Genomic DNA, 22613 nt, shown 5'->3' on the forward strand with positions numbered 1-22613 from the left:
AATGCAAGAGGAGATGGATTCTTTAAAAAGGAACAATACATATGAATTAGTACAGCTGCCAAAAGGAAGAAGAGTACTCAAAAATAAATGGGTATTCAAACTAAAGAAAGATGGTGATAAGCTAGTCAGACATAAAGCGAGACTCGTGGTAAAGGGTTTCAGCCAAAAGCAAGGTATTGACTTTGAAGAAATTTTTTCTCCAGTTGTTAAAATGTGTTCTATCAGAGTCATACTAGGACTAGTAGCAAGCATGGATCTGGAGTTGGAGCAGCTTGATGTAAAGACAGCATTTTTGCATGGTGATTTAGATGAAGAGATCTATATGGAGCAACCTGAAGGCTTTGAGGTCAAAGGAAAAGAGGATATGGTTTGCAAGTTGAAAAAGAGCTTGTATGGATTAAAACAAGCTCCACGACAATGGTATAAGAAGTTTGACTCATTCATAAAGAGTCAAGGTTTCAAAAGAACAGATGCAGATCCTTGTGTGTATATCAACAGATATCCAAATGGTAAATTCCTTATCCTTCTCCTATATGTGGATGATATGCTAATTGTAGGCCAAGATGTTCAAATGATCAAAAATCTGAAAGTAGAATTGTCAAAGGCATTTGACATGAAGGACATGGGCGCAGCAAAGCATATCTTAGGAATGGACATCATCAGAGATAGGAAAGCAGGAAAATTGTGGTTATCACAAGAAAGATATATTGAACGGGTTCTAGAGAGGTTCAATATGAAAAATGTTAAGCCTGTTATTACACCACTTGCTGGGCATTTCAAACTCAGCAAGAGATCATGTCCAATAATAAGGGAGAAAATGTCAACAATTCCATACTCTTCAGCAGTCGGAAGCTTAATGTATGCTATGGTGTGTACAAGACCAGATATCGCTCATGCTGTTGGCGTCGTGAGTAGGTATTTATCAAATCCCGGGAAGACACATTGGGAAGCAGTAAAATGGATCTTGAGATACTTGAGAGGAACATCCAAACTGTGTTTAAGATTTGGAGGAGCCAAACCAATTCTTGAAGGCTATACAGATGCAGATATGGCTGGAGACCTTGATGATAGAAAATCCACTTCAGGATATATATTTACTTTTTCAGGGGGAGCTATATCATGGCAATCTAAGTTGCAAAAATGCATTTCCTTATCCACAACTGAAGCAGAATATGTTGCGGCTACTGAAGCTGGAAAGGAGATGTTGTGGATGAAGAAATTTCTTCAAGAATTAGGGTTGAAGCAAGAGGAATACATAGTTTATTGCGATAGTCAAAGTGCTTTAGACTTGAGCAAGAACACTATGTATCATTCTCGGACCAAACATATTGATGTAAGATATCACTGGATTAGATTGGCCATTGAAAAACAGTTATTCCAGTTAAAGAAGATTCATACAGATAGAAATGCTGCTGATATGCTAACAAAGAATGTGACCAGAGAAAAGCTCAGACAATGTATCGAGCTTGTCGGAATGACTGTTTAGAATGTTTGGAAAATATGGCTGGAGGGGGAGATTTGTAGAAGAATCCAGCCACCAAAACAAGACAAAAGATCTTTCGGTGGAGAAGAAAAAAATCAAAAGGGAAAATTACGATTTTGCCCCTAAGCTTTAGGATATTTACGAGATTGTCCTTGGAGCTTCAACTATAAATAGGCCTCCCCATTTCACTTGTAAATCAACTCAGAAATTACTCAAAAACACAAGTTTCCTCTTGTAGAGTGAGTGTTTGTTGAGTGAAGAGTTCTGTATTCCCACAATTTGTGGAAGGTGGTAATAAAATATTTTCGGAGTTGGTCCCGTGGATGTAGCCCTAGTGTAAGGGTGAACCACGTAAAATTCTTGTGTTGTCTACTTTCTTTTCTTTCTTTGTCTATCATCATCTAGCTAGTTTTATTTATTTGTTGCCGCCTATATGGCTGGATCCGCCTAAATGGCTGGTTTTATTAACATGTTTCTGCTTTCTTTCCCAACACTTTGGGCTGCTACGAGTTGGTGTATATGGAAAATGAGGAATGGTTGCATTTTCGAACAAGGGGTCTTTGATGAACAAAAGCTGACACAACAGGTATTGTTATTCTCATGGTCGTGGTTGGCAACTTTTAATAACTCATTCTCTTATTCCTTTACTCAGTGGCAATCAAATCTGGGCCTCTGTATACTTGGATGATGATCCTCTAACAATAGGGATAGTCATGTGGCAGTTTATAGAGGTGTCAGATGTTGTTATTAAAAGGGGTGGCAGATTAAAGGGTCGGGGGATTTCTGGGTTATTGCTGGGTGGAGTATTTTGGTCTTAAGGTATCATGGACGGGTGAACACTCGGTTGACACGTCCTCTATAAGGATGATGATATGTTGATACTAATGGTGAACGATGAGGAGGTGATGATAATTATGAGTTCGATGGAAGTTAATGGACTATATAGGTGAAGCAACATCTCGGTTCCTATTGAATATGTGGAAAGGTCTAAGTGTGCACGAGCTATATTGATAAACACGCAGCAAGCTGTTGGTTGATATGTATTATAATCTACACCTACGAAGCCTACGATGACACATCTCATAGGGCAACCATGTCGACCTTAATTTATTGCTACAATACATATGGCGTGGCACTTAAGTGGTTAAACAACTGGAAAATGTGCATGGGGCTAGTGAAAGACATGGTAAACGATGCGGGACAAGATAGATAGTGGTAAATATTTGCGTGAAAATTGTAGTTGGTGATTAATGTAGTAAATCTACTATATTAAGACCAACTTTAATAGTCACAATCTTGTACATTGGGTGTTGGTAACCCTTATACCATTACATTATATAAATATATAAATATTGCTTTGCTGTTCAAAAAAAAATTCATGTTCTACCAAACATTGTTTTCAATTCTTTCTTACTCCCAAGTTGGACACAAATCTCATTATTTCAATTTAGGTAAAAATCCTATATTTGTTTCATCTCTCACATCATAATCATTTCAATTAAAATCAATAATATCATGAACCCTAACTTTATCAAAACAGGCAATACAACAATTTAAGCAATTCATTCATTAAATAACTACATCATTACAAGTCAATAACAATCAATTAAACAACATTCCTTTGAGGTATTCAAAATGCCTCCAAGATCATACCCAATAGAACGTATAGGATTGAGAAAAAATCTCACTATCCATAATTATTTCACACACCATGAGTGAGACAACTGTTAAGTCTCAATTATACTTCTTTTTAGATAGGACTTATTGAACAATTCCACTCGTCTCATGCACTCTTGCAATATAATTGTTCTCTTTTTGATTCAATTTTTGTGCATATATAGCTAACCCAAACTCATCTAACAATACCCTGATACACCTCATTTTTGTGCAGGTATTGAGTGAAGAGTTGAAAGTTGAAGACTCATTGGATTGGAAATTAAAGGAGCTAAGGAGCAGGAGAAGAGTACCTGCGCCAGGCGCAAGAAGAAGATACGCCGGGCGTGCTCGAGACAAAGAGCAACTTAAACTCTTTGGAAGACATCGCACCCGGCTTGAGAGTAATTGCGCTGGGCGTGTCTTGAGACAGAGAGTAACTAAACTCTCTAGAAGGCCCTGGGCCGAGCGCAAAGCATAATGCGCCAGGCGTGGTAACCCTAACTTGACTCACCCAGCTCCTATTTGATCAAGTCTTCGAGGATTTTTTCCTCATTCACACATTGGGCGACTTCTAGGAGCTGTGGAAGGGATTCCCGGTGCTTGGGACCATTCGTGTGTGGGTATTTCCTTCGGTTCTTCCATCTCTCTTCCATCTCTATTTTTGTTTTACCCTCATTGTCTTAAGCGGTTCTACCCATTATTTTGTGGGGTTAGATGTAACCAACGAAAATCTTATGTAATCTTCATGTTATTAATGATATATATATATGTGTTGTTTCATTCATTGTTGTGTATATTTCTATTCTTAATGCTTGCTTTGGATTGATTCTCCTTTGCTTGATATAGAGTCCATTGGATATTGAAAAATAGCCTTTTGAACTAGCTCTGAAACAAATACCTAGTGAGAAATGTATTTAGGAATGGAGCTTGGCCCATTAGTAGTCTTAAACCTTAACCCGTAATGTAGGTGTATGTATTAGATACTCAAGGAATTGATATTCATTACTTGCACCTAGGCTTTTGCTCTAAGGGATTAGGTTTGAGTAAACTTATGGGTTGACTAGGCAATGAATGTAACAAGAGAACAAAGATTCATTAGTGTGAAGTTTGCTGATATCTGACCCCACAATCTTACAAAATCACAATACTATTTCTATCCTTTCCACACACACATTAATTATATCATAGGTTTAAAATTTCAATAGTCATAACTTTTATTTGAATTGCACGACAACCTATGAAAAATTAGAATTATTCTTTAGTCACAAATAGTCATTAAATGTTTGTTTTACCTACTAGTTTCTGTGGATACGATTTAAATTTACTACTTGAACGACCGGTATATTTGTCGTGTTTGAGTCCATTGTCAAAGTTAAAACGATTTATAATAAGAACAAAAGTTAATGTCAACAGAAATCTCAACAACAACTCACTTTTCCTTATCTAAAAAAAGTTTTTGCAAAGATAATGGTGCAACAAGACGTTCTTCCTGCTCTCTTGTAGCTCTAACCACATGAGATTCTACGACATAAAGCGTTTCAAGAACAAAAAATAGAAAAGAGGATTTAGGTAAACTAGTAATTTCAATTAATATAATAACTCATTTTCAAAAGTATTTTAATTAATTAATTTTTGTTTTATCTTCTTTTCAAAAAGCAGGGATGTTACACCCCGTGCATAACATCTACTCGCAATTATGCACAAATTAAGATTTTTACAAAACTCCTCAAGCTCACTCATTATGCATACAAGTAATTTAGGTTCAACACATTTTTAGTTTAATAGTCATAGACATCAAGTCATACAACAATTGTAATTTTCTCATCAAAACGGCATTTCAATCACAAAACATAACTATTCAAGAACCTTAAATACCACAAATTCAAAGAATAATCAAATCGACCGATTGAGCAAACAATTCAATAAACCATGACAGATAAATAAAATGCTTTACTCTTCAAACGTGCGACAAAGATTCACTCTTCAAACGTCTCGCTCTTCCATTCGCGGTTCTATCACCATGGAGATTTCCAAGAGATAAAGTAAAAATATAAGCCTAGGAAAGACCAAGTGTTAAATCCTAGTGATTATGAGTTGGACTCAAGTTCAACACTTGTTTTTTTTTTTTTTAAAATAAAAAATGAGTATCATATTTTCTAAATTATTTTCAGCCTACTAATTCTAAAATAATCATTATTCAATTAAGAACCATAAAATAACAAATTTAATATAAATACTATTTATATATATAAATTTGAAATAAAAACTAAGGTGTTGACTATCATGCAAGGACAATGACGTACACAGTTGAGAATTATTGGGCTTGAAATGTGAGGTTCACAACCTAATTAATGCCAAAGTATTTGAGTTTCATCGAAGATAATTTCACATGATGGATATGGTTGGTGATGTGTCATAGAAAGTGTTCATGCAACTATTTATTTTATACGAGTATTGTTCAATACATGGATAATCAAAATTAAAAGTTATTTAATAATCACATGATGCACTTAAAAAACAATATGTACACTTTTTTTATATATAAAAAAAATAATCTAGTGATCTATACTTATAATTCTTTTTTTTCGTAAAATGAATCCTTCTCATTAGTCATTTAATACGTTACCTCTCTTTATATCTTAGTTTAATTAATGCGTGCTTTTCTTAGCATAAAGATAATATTTAACAAAATAACTTCAATTAGGCAAAGCCCATAATCTCATATATTCTGAACGTTCAAGAGTCGGAAAAATGTGCGACGTAGCTTCCGATAAAAACACCAAAGTTTCCGAGTCGGCGCAAGGGTAATCATTTACAAAAACTTGTTTGCATGTGACTCAGTGGCTCGTTCTAGTGACTTAACGTGTGAGACACTCATAATAGGTTAGAATCGTTAGGTAGGTTTAAATTACTGACTAGAATACCAAGAATCAAGATGAATCGACAGCTAGTTCCAGAATCCAGACACAACATTGTGCGTGTGCGTTTGATAGATATTGTCAGTACTGGAAGGAAATAATTTTTGGACAATACCGGAGAAACAGGAGTCAGGCATAGCATAGGTGCTCACTGCTCTGTGTAAGGACACAGAAGGATTCCTCTCATTCCCAATTTCAAGAATCTCTAATGCTATTTGAGGAAACCCTTTCAAAAGGCTGGTTTTGCATTAGATTCGTCGATTTCTCGTAACAAAACAAAGTTCTTGCATTTGCATATGCTACGCACTAGGACCACCACGCCTCCACCACCTCCTCCTCTTAACACACACAAAAACAAAACCCTAAAGTTTTTTAGTATACCAAGATGATATATTCTTCACCACACCAACTTTACTCTTTTATTTTATTTTATTCACTGGTAAGTAAAATTATATTTGTCGAGAACCTGTGGAGTTCCCGATTTAATGTCAATAACAACTACACTACATTGTTGTAATCTCGTGCTTACAATAGTAGATATATATTCTCGTTTATAACGATTTATGTTTATTTTAGGCCTATAAGGTAAAGTATAGAGACGGGAAAAAAGTTGAATAGGAAGAAGAAGAACTACATTAACAAAATGAAGAGACCTGGCAATGGCAACTAATATGAAGCATTAAATAATACACTGCGTCCTCCATTCAGTTTTGAACTCAGGTCCCCGAAATAACCATTGATAACTTAACCAAGCACACCATCAACCAAACTTACAAGAAAAGAGAAGAAGAAAATAGAAGGCTAGAGAGGGAAGAAGAAAAAGTGCTAGATCCATATTCATATACCAACCACCCAAACAAAGCAACCACAAAATAACCAAACACTTAAGATACAAAGTAATTAATTAGGAGCACTATGCCACTATCTAAAAGGAAAAGAAAATTTAGACGGGAAGAAAATAGAGAGAAAAACAGTTATTTCTGTTACGGATATGCACCAGCGCCATTCGTGGTTGGAAGATCAGACCAAGAAAAGGTTGGACCATTATTCCAGTATCCGAATTCACCCCCAGCAACCGAAGTTGTCTCCAAAATGTTGTTGGACAAAGAAGAGGAATAGTTAGAAGCCATGTTCCCCATAAACACTTGCGACGAATTGTCACTGCAATAATTATTAACCGATGATGACCTTAACTTCTGGTAAAGCTCTTGAATTCCACTGTTGTGATGTTCCCCATGTAGGAAGCCCCCATGATCTTGATTGTTTCTCCCAAAGAGACCGAGCGAAGGAACTTGCGCAACCGCGTCATACCCTAAGGTTCGGTGATTCAGCAACGCATTTGAAACCAAGGGCTCAGTGCTCACCATGTGCCCCATTAGGTTCCCTTCTTCCTTAACGGACATGGGACTAGGGTTAGGGTTAGGGTTTGGATTGTGTGTAGCTCTCAGCAAAGCCAGAAGGTGAGTGTTTTGCGGGGAACCCCAAAGGATTTGGCTTGGTGGTGGAATTTCATGTTCCACTTCGAATCCACCGAAGCCTGGTGATTTTCCAAGCTCAGATGCAACGGTTTTCATCTTGGTTGAGGCTGTCTTCGCCACCGAGTTCGACACTCCGATGTTCTTGTTTTTCCGGCAGCCGCCGCCGATGGGGACGTTTCGGAGAGCGCCGCCTTTGGTCCAGTAGCGGCGGCACGTCTTGCAGAAGTGCCGCGGCTGAGTGAGGTTGTAGTTGTTGTAGTAGCAGAACTTGGTGTTGGATGAATCGCATCGCGGGCACCTCAGGTTTTGGTTTTCCGATGAGGTGGTAGTAGTAGTGGTGGTGGTTGTTGTGGTGGATGTGAGGGTAACATTATTGGCTGTGGAAGAGGGGGGTGGTGTAGTTGAGAGGTGAACTCCTCCTCCTCCTCCATTAATGGAGGGTTTTCTTTCTCCTGCTATGAGGCCAGCACCACCCAACAGTTCTTGGATCATCTTCTTTATCTTTGTGGATCTACAACAATCCAAAAACGCGAAAAGCAAAAGGGTGGAGAGGCTTTTTGAGTTAGTGGAGAAGGAAAAGCGAAAGAAAGTGGGTTGGCTCTGTGTATGAGTGAGTGAGAGAGAAAGAAAGAGTATATAGATTGGAGTAGAAGTGTATGATGACACTCGCCTTTGGGAATTCAATTGGCCAGCTTCGTTGTTTTATGCTGGTTGTAGGACAGCTTCGTTGGCAGTCAGGTACTAGTTGTTGCCAAAGAATATATAGAATTGGGGGCTGCTAATAATTTATATTTATATTAATATATTAATATACTCTATGCCAACTCTTTACACTGACAACAAGTTTAGGTTTCCTTAAATAAAATTATAGGCTTTAGTTTTATACATGAAGAAAAATAGGCACATGATTAAAGGGGTTTTATTTTCTTAATTAAAAAAGTTTATTAATTAACTTATTGGTGTGAATTAGTTGAAGTTCAAAACACATCTTATAAATATCTAAGACGTCATAAAATAAACTTCTGCAAGAGAAACAGTAAGATAACGTTGAGTTTCCACTTTCTTTCCATTTAGGTCATCCTAACAACCCTTTGATGTTGGAAAATTTTGACTACAAGTGACCGGGTATAATGAGTGCAACATAGATATCATTTTTTTTCCCTTAAGCTCATTATTACTTTCGATCTTATATGACTCCAATTTCAGTTAGAAGAGGTTTATTAATACACTGATCATTACATCTTCTATCATACGTGCGGTCTTTGCTGAACCAATTATGAATTATGTAAGGGATGAAATCATTTTGTTTGTCCCACTTATGAGTAAACAGTGCCAGTAAAGACGCTTCGTTAATTTCTATGCATCCAAACAGTTTGAATTCCCTTTTCTCTTTGTTTGAATATCAACAGAAACCTGCACACAGTGGATTTGAATTCAACTTGGTTTTTCCTATAAACGTTTATCTATGTGGTCGAGTGCTTCTCTTTTATGCATTGGGTGTTTTATTGCTATTGCATTTTGCTTCCAAGTATAAATTTAACTACCATGAAACTTTATAGATCTAAACTGATATTTAACATTAGCTCCTATTTTATTGAAAGAGAAATCAAATCAAACTCATTTTTGTTTCTTTTTTATTTGCCCCGTTTTTATGGAAATAAAATGATGTGTGAAGAAGGATATATGTAAATTTATGATGAAATAATTTTTGTTAAATTAATGAGCTAGTAGGCTCGTATAACAATAATAATTAATAAAATAGCAGAAGTGGGAGAAGTAGAGGATTGATATATATAATGATAGGAAAATTCAGTAGTAATCAAGATATGTTGTTAAAGATGAGTAGTTGTTGGCGCTTGTGCAAGAAGGGATTCATTGTTTTCTTTAGCTGAAGATTCTTCTCCGTTCAAAAACCATCATTACAAGTTCAAGGTGAGGGCTAATCACGTGGAACTACGTGTAAAGCTGATTGTCCCTACAACTACTAACTAAAAGAAAGAGCCACACTGCGCGCCCGAAACTCATGGCTTCAATTTAGCTCTTCCCCACACTCGCTCCCCCTCGCCAAAACAAACACATGCCCATTGTCCTCGCTGTGGTACACAATCACTCAGGGAAATATTGAAACTACACTGACCCTATATACAGGTGTATATGGTTCACTGTTATATGGTGGTGAACAACGGACAAACAAGGAAATGTAACGACCAATGAATCGGTTCATTAATTCTTTCACATGACCATTTTCTATTATGGCTTATTTTGGAAGAACTTGCTCTCATGGGAAGCTTAAGAAAGCTTCACTATTTAATAATCTTATCTGTTTTCAGTTTTCATATTGGTATAGACTGAAATAGGAGAACTGACCATTTTTTATTTTCCTAAGAGAATGTGAAGAGTAAATGTAATTACTAGATATTGCATGCAATGTTAATATTAGAATATTTATGTTCTTTGGCAAATGATTCTGTTTAAGTTTGTTAATACCATTCTACTTCTCATGTCCACTCTGCCTAACGAGACCAACAACAGTGTTTCATTCAGCTAATGTGAACTGTTTGTAGGTATTACGTTTTTATATATTGAAAACTATTATTTCTAATATTTTAAAATAAATATTAATTTAGGTTTAATAGTGATGCACGCACTGTTACATAACATTTTTTCTCAATTACTTTAATAGCACATCTAGTATTATATAACATGAAAACTTTGGTGAAATTCTTGCTGCAAATTATGAGAACTAATTCTACCATGCATGTTGCTTTGTTTGGGACTCATATAAAGTTGTCTCTCTTGAAGGATATATACTCTTTAATCTAGAAAAAAAAAATGAATTGTATGATAAGTGATAAACGAGAAAATAGTTAAAACTAAATATTGGACATGAAATTTGAATGCAAAAACAATAGAAACATCTTTTTTAATTATAGGAAAACGAGTAACAACTTTTTAAAGTCTTTCTTTTCAATTACATCTTTTAAATGTTAAGATTTGAATTTAAGACTTTATTTAAGATATTCGAATTCAGTTTTACTCAAATTAATAACATGTTAAGAAACTCAAATTAATAACATGTTAATAAAACAATCATGTGAATATAAAATATTTACAGCAAAGCAGCCTATCTATTGAAATATGAGACATTACTTTAGGACAATTAAACATATACTTCTTGAACCAACATCTTTAATAATAATTCCAATATTTTTTCCATTACTTTCATTTGGTTTGTCATAATAATATGTTTTCTTTTTCTCTTAGGTAAAGTCGGGATTCCATCCTATAATGTTATAGGTACGTAAAATTTGATCTTAGCCAAAAATAGGGACGTGAATTTTTACTAGAATTATGTTGCTTCTACCACAATCAAACACAATTAGATGGAGACACTTATTTTGTTTCAAGTCTTTAATTAATGAGACACTTAATCAATCAAGAATACTGTAATTTGAAATTTTAAATGCAAATACTATTGATTAAAACTTATCATGATCGAAGCCTATTAAAGAAATTCGGTGCGCCTATATGTGCACCGTAATTCTCTAATAGAGGTTGTATTGAAGAATATTTCCTTGGAATTCTGGGTCACGGTCTGATATGATTACTTGAATTGATCGAAAGGTATGCGATTAGCGGAAATTCTTCACTAGGTAACAAAAATACTCTAATCACAATGACTAAAAGGAGCACTCACGAAATCAAGTGTTCATAATACTTTATATTGTTTTATCTAATTGCATGAAGACAAATTAAACATCATCGGGACATCACTTGTAAGCATATATTATTGAGCGAATTATGCCAAATGTTACAGTAATCAGTATAATCACAATTAGGTACATGATTATGTGAACAAGCTGACTCGTGTAAACGGTCTAGTTTCAAACAACTTTAATTTTAATTAACCAATTCATTTGCTTACCTAAAAAATTCTCAAAACACGTTATTAAAAGTCAAGGATAATTAGTTAGAGAAACAAAAATATGCGATCACAAGAGACGGAACGAGGAGATTCTACGAAAAGGAGCGGGTCTATATGTTTCCGATTCGCTGAACCATTTGTCAATCAAAATTTTGATTGATTGAGAGACACTGTCGATGATGAATGACAAATTAATCTTAGTCACTTAAGTTATAAGATAGCAAGTAACCAATCAGTATTTGGTGATCTCTCATTATCTATTTAGTCGTATTAGTGATATTTCTTTGATATATATTCAATTATCCAAAAGAAATATATAATTAATTACTTGAATAGCTAGCTATCCATGTAAAATTAATCGTCTGGCGTGGGCCTTGACTCATTGAGACTGAAAGAATCCAAGGCTTTATAGTTTAATTAACTTAGACTATTTGATTAACTGAAGGGAATTATAGTGTTGTTCTTTCACCTTTGATTCCAACTTTTGGAAAAGCTAGCTAGCCAGTATAAAGATGAGGACTAAGACTGAAAAATTTATATGTTCACATCACATATGAAAATGTTGAACAACCCAATATATATAGCCGGTCTCATTCGCACTGTGTGACCAAATCAAAACATTCTCCAAATATAAAAAACAAAACAAGTTGTTGTAACAATCCAAAGTATGTGAATCTGACTAGCAAAATTGGCATGGATGATGTTTGTTCGAAGCATGCATGAAAATCCCTAGAAGATACATAGTTAATAGATGATGAGGTAGTGAAATTACAAGAATGTGAAATTAAGAGGGTGTGTGCAGGTGTACGTTGAGATGGACTTGACTGGAGACCATAAGAGTAGGGCCAATACATACATAATGTCACGTTGGGAGGGTCTAAGAAAAGAATAATAAATTGAATAATGGGAAAGGGAAAGGTGAGGCAGCACGAAAACAAAACTGGGAATGTCAATTATTGGGATCGAAATACTGAAATGTGATGTGATATGTGTACGCAGAATGAAGGCATCATAAAATGAAATTAATTGAACAGCCTGAGCGCGCGTGCCGTCCGGAGAGCGAGACAGGGTCTGAGTGGTTCAGATTTTATGAGAATTCAGAGCTCAGAAAAATCAGAAGAGATCCAAGACCGACATGCCTTTTAGTCCTTACATTAGATAAACATAGTAGCTAGCTACGAAATGAAGCAAGGATCGATTTATGTTATGTTATGTTATGTTATGATATTTGCATCACATTAGTGCTGTGTTTGGTGTGCAAACTTTATTCCCTCAAAAATCAAAAGTTGGCATTGGCCGGGCAAAGCGGAAAACGACGCCAGCTTTGAGTAAAGACGACAACAAACACTCTCTAATACATATGTTGGGCAACGCGGGCAGTGCGGGCACCTAGACATTGATACTATACCCTATGGTCGCCGTCAAGGGCCCTGCCTCGGACTCTCACCCTGACCCTGACCCTGACCCTCACCACCATCCTATTCCATTCTCTCTCAGTTCCATTATGCTACTAGTTTTTAATTATTTTCTCAGACAAATTCTTATATAACTCTAGAGTTCTTATATAATTAATTTTTTTTTTATTGGACTACTGTGACATGATTTTTTATATGAACAGGTTCTTATATAAGAATCGAGTTATTGGAGAAAAAGCAAGTAAAGTTCTTTATAAAGTGAATTAAGAATTCAAATTAATTTTTTATTAAATAAATAGAAGAAATTCTTAAATGTTATGTGACATTAAAAAAAGTGCATTAACCTAATAATGTTCGACTTTTTCTTCGATCAATAGTACACATTCACAGTGTACTAGATTGATAAATCTCTTACTAATAAATGATAATCATGCATGCTATTGCTGGCTCTTTCCTCCGATTCTCTCTGGTACAAATTTGATCGATTGCAATCATGCATGTAGGTGATTTTCATTAGACTATATTGTCTTACTAATGTGGGGTATGTATGTATGTATATTGGTATTGGAGTGTAATAATACTAAGGAAGGGTTTATGGGAATACATGAAACGTAGGTAGGTAGGAATGTGAAAGGACATGACTACAATGCATGGATGGGATGGGATATAATCCCACATTCCTATATACATGGGCCCCTACTCATGTCTCCCCTTATCCAGCACTACAGCTTTCCCAGGGCTCCTCTCATTTCGTCTTTTTGTTCTGTATTTCTTCTTTTTTTCCCCACTTCCCTTTTACCTGTGATAGGTACGTTTCTAATCCTCAAACACTGGTGCAATGACTTATCCACTCACCTACGAATGATCCATCATCTATACTCACAACTTGAGACAATAGTTTAATTTTGCACCTATTAATTACACATGCGAATTCCAATGTATTTGACTAGCTAGTCCATGGATCCTCCCTTTGAACAAAGTGTATTTTAGACCATGCATGGTCCATATGGTTCTGTTCCTCTCTTCTGTTATCACTGCAAAAACACACATGATAAATACTGGGTATTGTTACATCCCACACCAAAAGTCTCGCATTGAATAGGAACTAAGCTGAGGGCCTTTAATTCATCAATGTATCTTTTAAAAGAACAAAACCAAAGAAATTATAAAGTGAACAATAATGCAATAAGTATAATGATGCCAGCATATTTAAGCTTATCATGTACCATATTGATTAGTATATTGTGATTGTACACTACACATGAGGTTTTAATTAGTTCTCACAAATTAAAACCCTAGTGAAGACCCTAATTTATATGTTTGTGGGCAACCCATGGAGATATATATGCCCTAAAGTCAGAGGAAGAATGTGTATATTTTAATTTGTGAGACTGATATGTAACAAATTATATTAATGTGTATGGGAAAGAGTGAAAGTTGGGAGAAATCGGTGATGTGTATGTGTATATTATACACAATTTCATGGTTCAAAAGAGATCGATGGATGGTTCTTAGTTGTAGCTTTCCTTCTCCATATTGGTGGTCCCCACCTTAAAAGCAGCAAAATTACATGTACATAGGTAGGCGTCCACATTCCACAATGAGATTGATTGAGGAGTGAGAACCCCAACGAAGGGTTCACACCTGACAAAAGATATGGTTGAACAAGATTCTTTGATACAATAGATCATCTAATTAATCGCCAAGGGAATATGGGGGTGGAGTCTTATTGGACTAGGGATGAACCTATGTGAGGAATTTCTGACAAGCAAAATACCCACAAAAAACCATGACGACCAAAGGTGACTGTTAAGAGAATTTTCGGTTACCAAGGCTTGCTAGTTGCTATCTACGAGTTGATGTTGATCCTTCTTGGATTTTTAAATTTGAGGCAGGCTTTATTAGCCAGAATTAACTAAACCCATCTTTATCTTAATTTTATATAAAAAGAATAGTTAAGTTCTCTACTAGCAAGCACAATTCCCATGTGACTATACACTGAAGATCCCCAAACCAAGATTTGGTATATCTCATATATAGTTATATTAATAACTTGATCACAGGCATCAGTTATTCGAAATTTGTGAGCATGTGTAAAAAAGGTTCTAAAATAAAATTTTAGGAAAAAGATGTTGCACTGCAATTTTACAGGTGAAAGGCCTACAAATTTAGCGAGAAATTACACATATGTGCAATTTATTATAGTAAATTTTGTCTCACTGGATATATTTAACCTCTTCAATTGAGTGCAAAGTTTAAATTACAGTTACAGCCACAGTAGTATAAATCTTTAAAAAAAAATGTAGACAAATGTGATTAAAATTGCATTTGTGATTATAAAACCATTGCAAATTAAAAAGCTCAACAACCCTGACAGTGTGTTTGGATGGGGAATTTAAATGGAGTAATTCATTTATTTGAAGAATTTTAAATTCTTTGAGGTGAAATACTTTGTTTGGATAAAGAATTTATAAGGAATTTGAAATTCAAGCATTTGTGAAATTCTTTGAAATAGTAGAATTTCAAATTCTCTCAAAAAAGTAAGAATTTGAAATTCCTCATATTATTTTTCTTCTTATTTCACTTATTTATTTTATCTTATCTCTTATCTCTTCATATTTTTAATTATTAAATATTCAAAAATATTTTTAAGATTATTAAATATTATATAATATTAATTTTTTAAAATTATTAAATATTTAAAAATTTGCTAATATTTATTTTTATAAAATTTAATTTAAAAATTCTCAACATATAAATATATTTTTAAAATCAATTTTACCATGGTGGAATCAAATTATCATATCCAACCTAATAATTTAAAATTTGATAAATTTGAATTGACTTATCCAAACAAAATATTTTAAGAATGATAGAAATTGAAATTAAAGTAATTTAAATATCAAGAATTTAAAATTCCTTAAATTTGTAAAATTTTTCATCCAAACACACCATGATAGTATTTTTGGTTACAAGAAGTTTAGATTAGGGTTATGGTCGCAGACATAACTACAAAAGTACAAATATTAAAATAGTCTTTAATTTGAAGTATATCTTAGTTTCGTATTTTGTTTTCTTCTATGTATAACAAAACAAAAAAATGTATAAGATGAGAAGAAATATTCTAAAGATAAAACAAACAAATCCTAATTAATGACCCTTCTTTCCTTTCAATGCATGGTTTGACGATCCAGTGACATACTACAAGATATATATATATACCGACAACGCGCGTTTCAATCTACTAAAAGAAGGCAAAATTACAATCCACATGCATGCCACGTAAACACAAAAATATAATACCCATTGTCGTTTTGGTAATTTAGTTTCATGCGTGCATAAAATATTGTCAAACTAATATGATACAGGATTTAGATGCACAAAATCCAAAATCTAATACAATATCCAAAAAAAAATTAAATATAAAAAAATACATATAAAGGTAGGAAGGAGCGTGCGTCAGCAATTCAGCGTAGCTAGGCTATCATAGATTGTTGATGTTGCATTGAGGATCTTCACATGGTAATATTACATTTAACGATCGTGAATACAATTAACCATCGTGAATAAATGTTGTAGTCCAATGATGACCTAATCTTTACGAACATATAAGCTTTCAATTCTATTTCTGAACATATTAATATTATTAAAGACAGTACAACTATACTATTATTAATCTTTGTGGTCGAAATTCAAAAAAAAGAAAAGTGAAACATGGAGCCCACCAATTTTTGTTTTGGATTGTAAAGCCTACATATGAAAGACTAACTAACTTTACCCAAAATTCAAATTAACAAATGGTAATAGATTAGTTAAACTAATAAAAAAAAATACTTTGTATTATTTTATGTCTTCCATCGAGGAGATGGTTATCGCACAACAAGAAAATTGTCATACAGTAATACACACCTTATAGTGACATTATATATGTCACAAAATTATTTTTACCCACACAATAACTATAATATGCGTTGATATATTATTAAAAAGTGTAGGTATAGACTATAGTGACACACAAAATATGTTGTTAAATCTCATTCAAAATCAACACTAAAATTGTGTATAACTATATGTCAAGTAGACATATACCTACATATATTGTACCTACAGTGACACTTTTTGTATGTCACTATATGTAACATTTCTTGTAGTGCAGAAGCTTTGACTAACTGTTGAAGATCAAATGATTATGGTAATTTTCTTAGTTAAAATTTTTTTCTTAATATCCTATTCAGATCTCTTAGAAATCAAATTTTTTCATAATTAATGTCAAGACTCCTCCTTAAGTTGGTGTGTAGAGATCTCAAACGTCTAATTTAAGTAACTTTTGGAATTTTTTTACCACGTGTAGTATTTTTGTTGAATAGGCTTCCAACCATTGAACAAGAAAATCCCATTAGAAAGTTGTTTTGGGTAAACCAAATTTACAAAATTGGAAAATATTTGATTGTATTTGTTTCTTTTATGTTTATAGATTGAAAGAGAAAATCTTGATAAGAAGACAAAATCAAGAGTTTTCATTTGATACATCACACTTTAAAAGCTTACAAAAAAATTTAACTATAGAAAGTATCAATGTTTATGGTGTCGAGCATGAGGCTTTTCACACTAAGCGAAAAAGTCACAAAGAATGACTTATAAGTTAATGTTAAGCAAAACCCATTTCTTGTTAGGTGCATGAGTCCTGAAGAATGTGTATTGTTTTTGACATTAAGAAAGACTACTTTCTTACTAAGCATAAGAGGCATAATGAGTCTCAGTGTTTTGATGTTAAGGGTGAGAGTCCTCACACTAATTAAGCATGAGAGTCACAATGAACAACAAATATTTTGTCACTAAGTATAAGATGGTTTGTGCTAAGCATGAAAATTCTATAAAGCAACATTTCCTATCCATAGTCTAGGCATTAAGCATGAGATTGCAAACGTGCTAAGCAAGAGAGTGTCATATAGTAACTCTTGCTCTCTAATCTCTCCCTACTAAGCAAGGAGTTCTGTGTGCTTAACAAGAGTCCCTTAGGAAATTAATGTGAAGAGTTTTCAAAACTACAATTGTGAAATTAACCTTGATATAATGAGATACATGAGACTAGAGAATATGATATTTAAGAATTGAGAGGATTTATTCTAATGGAATAAGATTCAAAATGAGAACAGTTGAGATACTTAATAACTATATTTGATGAACATTAGATAGTATGAATATTTATGATTCATGTATCTAGTATGTCAAAAAGTCTCACATTGCTTAAAATTTGAAGGGTACCTTATAAACATCCTCCTCTATTAACTTACTAAGACGTCTTTTCAAGGATAAAATTGTAATTGTCCAACAAATACTAAAACAAAAACTAGCTTAGATGTAGTAACCCTAACAATGTTAGTGAACATGAAGCCAAAATAATGGAACTAGAAGGAGGATCTTGGCCACTCTTGCCCCCCTACTCTTAACTTGGGGGCTTGTTCTAGTATGTCATAAATTCCCACATCAATTAGGAGTGGATGTTAGGGTTATGTATAAACACATTCCTTAATCCACCGAAACGTCTTTTCAAGAACAAAATTATGATGACTTAATGAGTGTCAAATCAGACAACATCTTATATGTAATGACCCCAAAAATGTTAACTGATTGGAAGTTGGAACAATAAGTATGAAAATTGATCTTGTTAGGCATGATTATGAACCTAACAAGGGAGGTCTTTAAAGATTTGAGGATCTTGACCTTGAATGCGACTTGGTTTGAGATCTTTGTATGGCCTATGCTTATCCCAAGGTTGGAGTACCTTGCAAAACTTTATAATTGTGATGAGGTATTGATGAATTTCATCCTAATTGAGAATGTTAGTGTTGGACAACTATGGTATGGTCTTTCATTGATTATCTTGTACTCTTGGGTTATTCTTATGTGCGATTTCAAATTAGTGCCCACGCGTAAGTTTATTAAATTATAGAGATACATTGCATGACATGAACTATTATTTTATATGTGTGTGAATTAAAATTGATATAGTGTTATGTATATTTGTACGTGTGTGTATTGTCGAACCTTTACTTCTCACTAAGAGAATGTAATTGGACAAGTCTCACTCCATGCTTTTATTGTGTTGTTTATGTTTGGGTTTAGTTTATCATGTTTTAGTTTATATTGTTCATTTGGTTTTTAAAAAGTCAATTACTTGTTTATTATTTTATTTTTTTTATTTAAAGTTTGAACTTACAGTCGTTTGAGTATGTGATTCTTTTATCTACTTAAAAATAAATAAATTCCACTCGTTTTCTTTTTAAAATTTTCATAGCATAAGTGATAATAAATGCATGAGTGGTAGAGAGTGTCACACTAGGTAGTAGTGACACAACATGGCAATGGTGGTAACATTAATGAAGATAGTAATGGTGAGGACAATAATAGTGATAGTGGTAATGAAGACTATGGTAATAATGGTAGTAACAATAAAAATAATGATAACTTCGATGATCAATGATAATAGTGTCGGTAGTAATAGTGATGGTGGTAGTGGTAATAATTTCATTGTGATAATGGTGACAATAGTGATAATTGTAGTGATAATGACGATGTTGATGGAAGAGAGGCAAAAGAAAAAAGATATACTTATTAAAGAGAATAAGTATTGGTATTTTACTCTTTTAAGTATTTTATATTTGAAACAAAAAAAAAAATTATCAAATTTATTGAGTACCAAAGTTGAGTTTTTATCATATTTATCTTCTTATTTGTCTTATCTCATAAACCTTTTGTTAAACCAAACATAAAATAGTTATATTTATATTACTAAGTACCTTTTTTTATCAAATGAAAAATATCCTAAAATATTTTTTGTGGCAATAGATGTAAATCTTAAGAATAATGTATTAACATATACTAATATTTCAAAGATCCATTATTTTATTGACTCATGGCTAATGTTTTAAAAACTTGTTCAGATTGACTGATCAATACAAAAAAAATTATCTAATGACACACACTCTATAGTAACATAATATTTGTCATTAAAAGTTACTTTTACCAACACTATAGATACAATATATGTTTGAATATTGTTAAAAAGTGTAGCACCACTACAAAAGACGTATTTTACGTATGTTATTTTAGGCTTTTTACGTCGTAAAATAGTTCGATATCAATACGGGAGACATAAATTTACGTCGGACATCGCCAAGGACCGACGTAAAATTGTTGCCAACAAGAAAATATCCACCTCCACCTCCACCTCCACCTCCTCTATTCTAGACGTGTATTCGTCAGAAAACATGGATCTTAAACTCAGAAGTCAGATCCAAAACTCATTCACATATATACTAACCTCAAATAGTCTAAAACCCATAAAACGTCCAATCCAATCGGTCAGAAAGATCTGGAATCACCCATGGATGTCGAGAAGCCCTTCATCGGAAATCGTCGTGACTGAAAATGCCCACACGTACTCGAGGAACCCTTTGTCGGAAATCGTCGTGACTGAAACTCATACAATAGTTGTTGCTCGGCCCAGTAAGATTCATACACAATAGAAGGAAGCCAAAACTCATTCACATATATACTAACCTCAAATCGTCCAAAACTCAAAAAATGCCCAATCCAATCGGTCAGAAAGATCTGGAATCACCCACAGATGTCGAGAAGCCCTTTGCCAAAAATTGTCATGACCGAAAACGCCCACATGTAGTCACGAACCCTTCGCTGAAAATCGCACCACCAAAAAAAATTTCCTCTGTTGTGTAAACCTGGCACGCGCGAACAAGACAAAGTGGCTGGAAGGGAAATAAAAAGCTCTTTTACGTCGAACTACACTAGGGTCGATGTAAAATTGAAAATCTACGTCGGACATCAGCCACATCCGACGTAGATTTTAAAATTTACGTCGGCCCCAATGTAATCCGACATAAAAAAGTTTGCTTTATTTTTTGTCTTTTTTACATTGGATATTTTTATGTCCGACGAGAAAAGGCTGACGTAGATTATATATTTTGCACTAGTGTAGGTATATACTATAATGACACACAATATATGTTGTTGACTCTCATTTAAAATCAACACGCAAATTATGTAGTTTATATGTCAAATAGTTTTATATCTACATATATTATATCCATTGTGACACTTTTTTGTATGTTATTGTACATCCCACCATAGAATGTGCACTTTTTATGTCACGTGTGCTCACACCCGTTATAAAATGTTTGTGTATTAATCATTACATTTGGTACACATTATGATGAACGTTGATCAATCGACATAGAAATAGCATTTATGAACATTCTATAATGCCAATATTTATATTGTATTCTGAACCAATATCTTGTGCACAGTTGTTATATGTGCTAGAAGTGTATTAGTTGTTAAGAAGATATTAATAGATAGGATTGAGTAGTTATTAAATAAGATTGCCAATAAGATAAAGAGTTGCTATTAGATTAAATTATAAGTTATCTTAAGTTATCTTGTAAAGATATATATATTCAGCAACCCTGTACAGAGGGGGATATTATGAATAACATTGAGCAAGAGTTCTTGAGAATTCTCACTACTAGAAAAATTAAAATTAGAGAGGGAACAAATCCGTCACTAATTTTGATAAAATCCGTCACAAATGAATTAGTGACGGAATTTGTGACGGAAATGATTCCGTCACAAAATTTGGCGTCACAAAATATTTAGTGACGGATTATTTTTTCCGTCACAATTAGTGACAGAATTAAGGCATCACAAACAGTATAATTTCTGTCACTAATTTCAAATAATAAATGTTTAGAAATTAATAAAAATCCGTCGCAATTTGTGAGGGATTAAATCCCTCGCAATTTGTGAGGGATTAAATCCGTCACAAACTGTGATGACTTTAATTAAGTAGAATCCGTCACAATTTGCGAGGGATTTAATCCCTCGCAGTTTGTGAGGGATTAAATCCCTCACAAATTGTGAGGGATTAAATCCGTCACAATTTGCGACGTATTTTATCCGTCACTAACTGGGATGAATCCCTCACTAACTGTTGATGACTAAATTTGAAGGAACCATTTGTTTTTAAGAGTCTGGTAATCGATTACCTATACATGTAATCGATTACCAGACAATGGAAAATCATATATTCGAAATTTACTTATTAAAAGGTTCTCTGGTAATTGATTACCCATTTCTTGTAATCGATTACCAGAAGATGAAAATTTCAAAATTTGAATTTAAACTTTATAAAATTAACAAGCCATCGAGTTTAAAATTTAAATTCATCTTTGTATGTAAGTAAAACTTTATAAAATTTAAGATCATCAAATTAGTACAACTCAAGCATAAGTGTAAGTTAGCAAGATGTTACATCTAAATTAATTATTAAAAAGATTAAAAATATTTTGTAAAATTTATTGTAGCAATTACATTCAATTATGCCAGGAAAGAAAATCTCTGGTAATCGATTACCAGTTGTTGTAATCGATTACCAGAAACTTTTTAGTTTGACAGAAAGAAGACTATAGCAGGGTAATTGCCACCAAAGAGTCAAAAGAGAACATGAAATGAGGCTAGAAAGAAGACTATAGTAGGATGAGAAAATAAATGTTGAAAGACCAATAATTATATAAACACAACAGAAGATACTTTAATTGAGACTCAAGAACGGAAGAACAAAATAGAATTATTGGAAAAAGAGAACAACACAGAGAAAGAAAAATCATAAAAGACATAACAGAATACTCAACTAACACTAATAAGTAGAAGCACAAAAAA

The 22613-nt window shown here is 33.6% G+C and overlaps 1 protein-coding gene across 1 annotated transcript; it reads right to left on the reverse strand.

Annotated features, from left to right (window-relative positions):
* Positions 1-6729: 6729 nt before the first annotated feature.
* LOC109817693 (dof zinc finger protein DOF1.1) lies at positions 6730-8273 on the reverse strand. Its single transcript, XM_020383022.3, has one exon. It carries the CDS (start codon positions 8025-8027, stop codon positions 7041-7043), a length of 987 nt encoding a protein of 328 aa, XP_020238611.1. The 5' UTR covers positions 8028-8273; the 3' UTR covers positions 6730-7040.
* Between the last annotated feature and the right edge of the window lie 14340 nt (positions 8274-22613).

The sequence above is a fragment of the Cajanus cajan genome, chromosome 2 (assembly GCF_000230855.2).
Source record: "Cajanus cajan strain Asha chromosome 2, NIPB_CcT2T_4, whole genome shotgun sequence".
Lineage (NCBI taxonomy): Eukaryota > Viridiplantae > Streptophyta > Magnoliopsida > Fabales > Fabaceae > Cajanus > Cajanus cajan.

Bases quoted from the DNA above. Each gene is read 5' to 3' on its own strand.
- LOC109817693 (XM_020383022.3), bottom strand. From the start codon at position 8,027: ATGATCCAAGAACTGTTGGGTGGTGCTGGCCTCATAGCAGGAGAAAGA.